This window comes from Dama dama, chromosome 15 (assembly GCF_033118175.1).
Source record: "Dama dama isolate Ldn47 chromosome 15, ASM3311817v1, whole genome shotgun sequence".
NCBI lineage: Eukaryota > Metazoa > Chordata > Mammalia > Artiodactyla > Cervidae > Dama > Dama dama.
The window spans coordinates 60,748,872-60,756,725 of record NC_083695.1 but is presented as its reverse complement, the minus strand read 5'-3'; the positions used below and the strand labels follow the sequence as shown (position 1 = coordinate 60,756,725).

Below are 7,854 nucleotides of genomic sequence, written 5' to 3'. Positions count from 1 at the left end.
CTTCTCTCCCCGCCGCCTGGCGCGTCCAGGGCTCGCGTCTGCAGCGGGCCTTCCCCGCTGCTCCAGACACACTCACACACACTCACACTCAGCCCCCAGCGAACCCTAGATGTGGGAAAGGCCCACATCTACCTTCCAGGTGCTCGCCACCGGTCACCGCCCAGAACCGCCTTCCTGAGACGCCAGCAGCCGCCAGAAGCCGAGAGACACACACCGCCAGGCGCTCCAGACGCCCCTGCACCCGACCCCGCCCCAGCCCCAGCGCCCAGCCAAGCACCCCAGGCGCTGTAAGATAAGGGGTGGGTTTGTTCAAATCCAAGAATGAGAGGTTCAACGAGGTCAGTCGTCCCGCCAACGTATTTATTTTATAGAGAAGTTACTCATTTAAAAAAAACAACAACACATTTTGGCCATTTTTTTTTACAGTTAACAATTATATATACACACATTATAAACATTGTTTAATATAAAACATATCTACAATCTACTTACATTTAATTAACCTGCTACTTCTAGTTCATCTGTGATTAAATTTAGTCACTGATGAGTCAGTTTCTCTGCTTGAACTGGACTGTACTATCCCCTTAACACCTCAGTCAAACAGGTACTAAGTGATAGGGCAAAACAAGCATTTAAGGATTAGCAACTATGTATATCTTTCTGACAAAAAGATACATACATCCCCGAGACAAGAACTCAGAGATAGCTTTGGATTTAAGGCAATACTATAAGAATGTAATGTGTAAGTAAGTAACATTTTATTTAAAATATTCCAAGGCTGCCTGAATGGTGGGCCCCCTTTCCAAGGCATACCTCTGGATCTGGGATGCTCCTTTGCTTTTCCATTCAGTAGGATGTAGAAACCGATTATAGAAAAGTCATTCAAGAAGCTCCTATTAAAATCTTTAAAGTTATAACTTAAAAATTTAACCAAAAAGTTCAAAATTAATTTTTATAAATAGAAAAAACAATTTTTTTTTAAAAAAGGGGATGAATTTAATCAGGGAAGAGTCCCTTTATCATTCAATCTAAAATCAGTATACAAACTATTTAAGTCAAAATTAAGGTTTCAATGTGAGTTTGTTATTTAGTCAGTGCACCAAATATTTTAGAGATTTCCAGAATACCAGAAAATTGATTCTCTCTCTCATAGTTTTCAGGTTCATCCAAGGAGATTTCCCGTAGCAAATCCCAGTTTTCCGAACACACCATTGTCAGTGGTCATCATCCAGCATTAAAATAGCCTTTATCGCCCTCAATGTCCACTTCCTGATCAGAATCCTCTGAAATCTCCGATTCAAGGTCTTCCTGGGAGACAGGGGAGGGTGAACACTGAGAGCTATCCAAAGCACCTTTATTCTGTTCACTAGGCAAGTCTTGCCTCTGGTCGCAAGAATTGTCCAAACTTTCCAGTTCTTCTTTTTTATTGTTTTGAGGGTTCTCCTAAAAGAGGATGAAATGGAGATTGGTGGGATGATGAAATATGGAGAAATGAGAGATATAAATCAAATGTATTTTCATCTTCCATCATCTTTTTTAATTTTTAGTTTATCAAGTGCTTTCAGGTATAATATTTTTATTCAGAAAATATATAGTTATGCTTCTTTCTCACTTGGAAGGTAAAGTTCCTGTCATATCAGAGAACAATTATACTCTTCTTGCCAGATAAGAACAACTAACCACAAATATAACTGTAAATGTATTATGTCAAATGAATACTTAACTCCAGCCCACACCTATGGTATCAAGGTTCTTAAAAGTTTAGGAAGAAAAAGAAATCAGATAACTACAGATACACACCATCTTTATTCTTCAAATATTTAAACCTTACCAATTAACAAAAGTCTTTTAGACATTTAAAAAATATGAATGCTAAATAATGCATTAAGGATAAAGTCTCAAAATTATTAGACTGAATTGTTTTTTATGCATTTTTCTGGACTAAGTTTACAAACATACACACATAAATATGTATAGCAAGTTACATAATCATGGCTAAGAAAAATGCAGAATTGGAAGAATGTTGCCAATTGAAAAGGGAGACAAGTAAAATGTACTTAAAATCTGGAGGAAATTTCTCGAAAATATTCCCTTATTACACAGGAATCACTATTTTTAAAGTCCCTGATAAACTACCTCTGACCAAGAACTAAGTAAGTTAGTAAATTTTTAATCCTGTTTTTGTCTAAAATGCACATAAATACTAAGGAAAACTATGATATACTGCTAGTTTTTTTTTTTTCTAAAGCAAGACTATAGAATAATAGATTTACCAAGCTTTCAACTATGTGATAAGTTACAAGGCTCAGATATTGAGAGGAAACTCGAAATTTTTTAAATTGTGTTAGAATAATGAAATTATAGGAATTTTATTTTGTTTCAAAGTGTTTTTTTATAACATTATTGTTTTTAATGGAAAAGTTATGATTGCTAAATTTAAAAATGCATACTGCTTTCAATTTCCCTATCCATTTCAAAAAATCTTGTTATAAACTATATAAACTGGTAAGTGAAAAATTCAGCATTTGTCAGATAACTTTGGAGAAAATATCAGGTTAGGACATCAAAAACAAATCTTTAGCTCTAAGTCAACAGAGCTTCTTTAAAAACTGAATTAGCCTTTACTTTTTATCACATATTACGTAACAAGGTTACTGGAAGAAAGACTGTTAGAAAGTTTAAGCTACTTTCCAAACAGGCTTGGATAGTCTCTTGCTGTTTTTATATTCATTTTAAGAGCTAGAATTAGAGGGAAAATAATTTTTAAACTCTTTGATATTTAATTCTTCTAAAAAACAGTGCAAACAAGACTTAAAGGTGTTTATTTCCTTATATTTACCCTTGAGCTCTGCCTGGTTTTATTATGGCTGTGTAAATAAAAGAAACAATTTTCTCCCAAAGATAACTGCCTAAGTCATTTACTGTCAATTACTTTATCTTTCCTGCGTTAATTAGATAAACAACATATGGGGTTTATAAAACAATTAGCTGGGAGTTTTACTAGCCAGTGTGTGAAAACCCAAGCATAATTGATATAGGAACTGCATTAGGTGCTTTTAGCATTACTGCCGCCTGAACAACTCATCCTGAATTTCAGCAGGACTATTTGCCTTTTTAATCAAGGTGAAGAGGTTAAATAGTCCCTCAAATGACTTTTGCATACAACCTACAACAGGCCCCGCATTGAGATAACATGGTAAAAATATTTATTTCCATAGAAACAGAACCATGTCAATACCTGTTTTAGTCTTCTCCATTTAGCCCGTCGATTCTGAAACCAGGTTTTGACCTACAGAAAAAACAGAAAGAAAACTTGCCACAAGTCCAGAATCCCGAGGGACCTGGGGAGGGAGAAGTTCAGGAGCTCCCGAGCCAAACAGCTGCCGGTGGCCTCACGGTCTCCCTTCTGCCCCGAGACCCCGGCCCCAGGAGACTCGCCGGCCCGAGGCCCGCGAGGCGACTCACCTGCCTCTCGCTAAGCTGCAGCATCTTGGCCAGCCGCTTCCTCTCGGGCGGGGAGAGGTATTTCTGGGTCTCAAACTTCTTCTCCAGCTCGATGGTCTGGTCGTTGGAGAACCTCACCTGGCCGCCTTTCCTTTTATGCAGAGGCCTCTGCAGGAAAGGGCTCCAGAGCAGGGGTTTGCCTGCGGGCCAGAGCGTCTGGGTTAGAGGCGGCCCTGAAGCAGCCCGGCCCACCCGCAGACCGGCCCGCACTGGGGGTGACAAAGAAGGGGAACGGAGGCTTCAGAGCATTCAATCAGACACGTTCACATACACCCGTTGAGACTCGGACCCAACAGGCTCCCACCAATACACATCACACCCCAGTAACATCCAAAGTCACACACCTACACTGCATATGCACGAAGATCACGTTCATATGCCCACACACCCACACACCCAGAGCTAGATACAATCATTTTGATCCCCCAAAGAAGATCGACTACAGGCTGAGCTTAAAATACCATGACCTCTTTAACCAGTCCCTCTCAGAATGTATACTCAACTAATTTTTTTAGCCTAGAGGACCTGCAGAGGGGTCCTCTCCCTTGGTGAACCACACTTTTCAAAGACCCGTGTGTGCGTTACGTTGGGGGTAGAGGGTCTGTCACACTAGCCGAAGCGTCGCTGCCAGGGGCCGGCGGCCTCGCCACCAGGGAAGCCCTCTGGCTCAGGCGGTGGGTGTCAGTGGAGCTTCCAATCCTGGCCGGAGGGCGCAGGGCCCCCTCTGATTTCACACCCGGCCGGCGGGGGCGGCCAGTTAAAGCCACCCCGTGGGCTATGGCAACATTTCCGCCAATGTGTTTCCTGTTGGTCTATCTCGAAAAACCCTTTGCTTCCTCCTGCGTAGTCCCGAGGAAACCCAGGGCGCGCTCTGTGAAAACGTTTGCCCCCAGGCTCGCCCGGCCGAGGGTCTCCCTCCGGCCCCAGCAGGCGAACAGAGCCACAACGGGCCTGCAGCCTCAGACCTTCGAGGGTGGAATAAAAAACACAGTAACTTAAAATAAACACACACACACTAAAATATAATTCCCCCAAAAGTCTCTAGAGCGATGAGAAAGGAAGGTGGAGAACTGAACGAGGGGCCACACCATAATACTGGTGACACTAAAAAGTCAATTAATTAAAATGTCAGTTATCTCCAGGGTGCCTACATAAGCTGCCAATAACATAGAAAAGACTTAAAAGCCTGGTGGGCCAAGGCAAGGAGTCGCGTTTTCTGTACCAGAGGCTTCAGAAGCCCGGAGGCCCCAAGGGCCACGGGGAGCGGATCACAGGTGGCTCATTTCTTAGGCCGCGCACTGAGGGGACAAGTCCCGCAAACTTCGTTCGGCCAACGTGTCCGCGCTGCCCTCCCTACTCCAAAGACGGGTCGGTCAGTCAGTCCGTCTGTCCGTCGGTCTTCAGGTCTGCGCTAAACGCTTTGAAAGCGGGCAGTGGGGTTTTTTTTTTTTTTTTTTGCGAGATTTTGCTTACGTCAGGATTCAGACTGGTGCAAAACAGCCTCAAAAAAAAAAAAAAAGGAAGCAACTGGTTATTTTAGCTGCCATAAAGTCACATCCCACACAGAGGAAATGAACAATATCAGAAAAACGGATCCCGGCTATCAGAAGTCGAGTGTTTCCTGAATTTGTCTGTATTGAGGATGTCGATAAAATAATCAGCAGCGTGCACTACTCCGGGGGAAGGGTCTGCTTCATGCAGCCAGGAAAACACTTAACAGCTTCTGAAACCAGATTTACTCCTATCGAGAACTCAAGATTTCCTGTATGAACGGAAAGGGTCAGGCTCTTTCACTGCACAAGCTTGTTGAACCAGGTCCAGTCCCGTAACCACCCGGAGCCCGACAGCTATCCCTGCCCCTCAGGGGCGGCCCGGGGCACTTTGGTACTGCCTTCCCGGTCCCTCCAGCTAAGGGAGCCTCCCAACCCCCGGGAGACAAGCGCCCCCAGGGCTCCTTCGGCCGCCGTCCCCCGCGGCAGCACCGGCGGTCTGGCCCTGGCCCGCGCGCCCCGACGCCTGCAAGGTGCAGGAAAACTAATCTGAGTCATGGTGCGGTCAGTCTGGGCTGCGCGCCGCCGGGGCCCGCGCCTCCGGTCCCCCGCGCGCGCCCGGCAGCCGCTTTTCAATCGCTTTTGCCTCAACTTTCTATTGCCTCCCCCTCCGCCCCCGCCGCCTCCAGGGCGCTGCCACCTGCCGGGTGGCGCCTTCCTCACCGCCGTCCCGGCTCGGCCCCGCCATGACCCCGGCCGCCTTACCCAGGGGGTCGTGGCGGAGCAGGGCGTGCGTGTAGTCGTTCACCGACCGCGGGAAGGGGTACAGAGGGCCCCCGAAGCCGCCGGGTCCGTAGGCGGCGGCCAGCGCGGCGGCGGAGTGGTGCGAGAAGGCGGGGTGGATCGGCGTGGGCTCGTACACCGGGGCCCGGTAGGAGGACACGAGGCTGGTGAAGGAGGAGTTGGGGGACGGCAGCGTGGGCGTAGGGGTGGGCGCGGCGGGCCCGCGACCCAGGATGTCCTCGATGTAGAACGGCGTCGGGTGCGCTGGCTGCAGCAGCGGCGTGGGCGCGTACAGAGGCACCCCCACGGCGCCCGCCGCCGTCGCCGGCCCGGGGTGCGGGTACTGCATGGCTGCGCCGCGCTCCGGCCCTTCGGAGAGCTGCCGGCCCGCGCCGCGGCGCTACATTTATCCGCGCTCCGCGCTCCCGGCGATAGGCTCCGCCGGCCGCGGGGTGGGGCCGCGCTCTCTGGCCCCTTCCTGCCGCCGGGCCCTGCGGCCAATGGCGCGGAGCCCCGGGAGCCGCCTCCCGCCCCCACCCTTGGCCCGCCCCCGCCGGCCGAGCTCTCCGCCCCCGGGACGCGCTCGCTTGCTCGCCGCCTCTGCGCACCCGGCGCCCCGGTGTCCAGCTGCCGCCGACGCTCGGGGCTCCACGCACCCTGGCCCGGGACGCCCTCGTCGGAAGCCAAGGTCCGCGTCCGTCGAGCGAGGCGCGAGGCCAGCAGCTGCCTGCAAGGCGGACTCAAGCGGCCCTAGCTTCGTCAGGGAGGCATCTCCGCCGAAACTCGAGGGCACTGGCCTAGGCACGGGCCCGCGGTGGCGGCAGCCGGCCCGAGCAAGGGGCTGCTGGACTCGGGCCCAGCAGGCGTGGAGGCCACTGGTCCGGGCCGCGGCTTCGCCGGCCTGAGAGCACCCTCCCTTGTCGGAGCACTCCCTGGAGTAACGGTAGCACTGGCTGTGGCCCCGGGCGTCTTTGGAGTGCTCGTAGCGAGAGAGTGCCCTGGGTTCCTGGGGGAGCTCCAGAGAGAAAGAGAGCCACGGCTCTTGCCTGCGTCCCTGTGGGTAAGGACGAGTAGACCTCAGGTGCTCCGGACTCAGGCCTCTCTAGCCCGTGTCATTCGGGGGCCCCGGGGACTCAACAGCTTCCCCGGGGACGCTGGTAGAAGTCTCTTCGGATAGGAATCAAGGGAAGGCCGGGGTCCTACGGCGCCTGGCAGGAGCTGTGCAGTCTTCTCTGACCCCGTGCGGGCTGCTCCATGTCCCCCGTCCCCGGGTCCTGGGGGTCGCAGCTGCGCGCAGTCCCGCTTTCCCGTTTTGCACGTGTTTTCTATTGAAGCGGCGACGCTACCCGGTGTGGCCTCGGCTCTGCGCAGCTCCACTCGCCTGCGGGGCAAGGGGGCATTTTCTTGATTGACGCCCTCCCGCGGTTGTCACACCTCGCGGTGAGCGGTTTCTGCTAAGGTCCTCCGTCAGTCGTGGAATTGGAAAAGAAAAAAAACAACTTCCCGGCTTTTTCTATTAAGAGTTTTTATTTACATCTTGGGATTATTTCTCCAACTGCAGCGGGACAGCACTAGGCAGAGTGGGCTGGAAGCCGGATGGCTTGAGTTCGAGTTTGAGTCCAAACTTTGTGAGCAACTACTGTGTGCCAGCAATGAACAGCACAGATGTGGTTCCAGTCCTCGCAGTGGCAGGAAACAAATTTTAACACAGTGACTTACGTCTGCGCTAGGAGGGAGAAGTGGAGAAGTGCGCGATGACCCGAAAGCTGTAAGAGAGGACATCTCCTCCTTGGGGGAGGGAGATGAATTACGGAAGGGAAAGGGTTCCTCAAGGAAGTGATGTTTGAAAAATGAGTAGGTGTCAAGGAACCTGGAGAGGAACTAACATTTCAAGTCCAGAGAATATAGCATTTGAGTGTCCTCAGGACAGCTTTTCAAGTCACCGTCCCTGAGTTTTTCTTATCTGAAACATTTAGCATATAGCCTAAAGGTTTCTAATCTTTTGGGATTGGGATCCTAGGCATCTTTCAAAATCTGATGACAGACAGGAGCTACAAGATGATAAAGTGATAATACA

General features: G+C 49.9%; 1 protein-coding gene across 1 annotated transcript; it reads right to left on the bottom strand.

The window, feature by feature from the left end:
* Positions 1-347: 347 nt before the first annotated feature.
* On the bottom strand, positions 348-6,161 carry HHEX (hematopoietically expressed homeobox). Its single transcript, XM_061162190.1, has 4 exons — positions 5,760-6,161; positions 3,466-3,644; positions 3,239-3,289; positions 348-1,443 (listed from the first exon to the last, which is right to left on the bottom strand). Exons 1-4 carry the CDS (start codon positions 6,124-6,126, stop codon positions 1,225-1,227), a joined length of 816 nt encoding a protein of 271 aa, XP_061018173.1. The 5' UTR covers positions 6,127-6,161; the 3' UTR covers positions 348-1,224.
* Positions 6,162-7,854: the final 1,693 nt, after the last annotated feature.

Bases quoted from the DNA above. Each gene is read 5' to 3' on its own strand.
- HHEX (XM_061162190.1), bottom strand. From the start codon at position 6,126: ATGCAGTACCCGCACCCCGGGCCGGCGACGGCGGCGGGCGCCGTGGGG. The intron at 3,645-5,759 runs GTAAGGCGGCCG...TCTGGCCCGCAG, and splicing joins GCTCCGCCACGACCCCCTGG to GCAAACCCCTGCTCTGGAGC. The intron at 1,444-3,238 runs GTATTGACATGG...ATCCTCTTTTAG, and splicing joins AATGGAGAAGACTAAAACAG to GAGAACCCTCAAAACAATAA.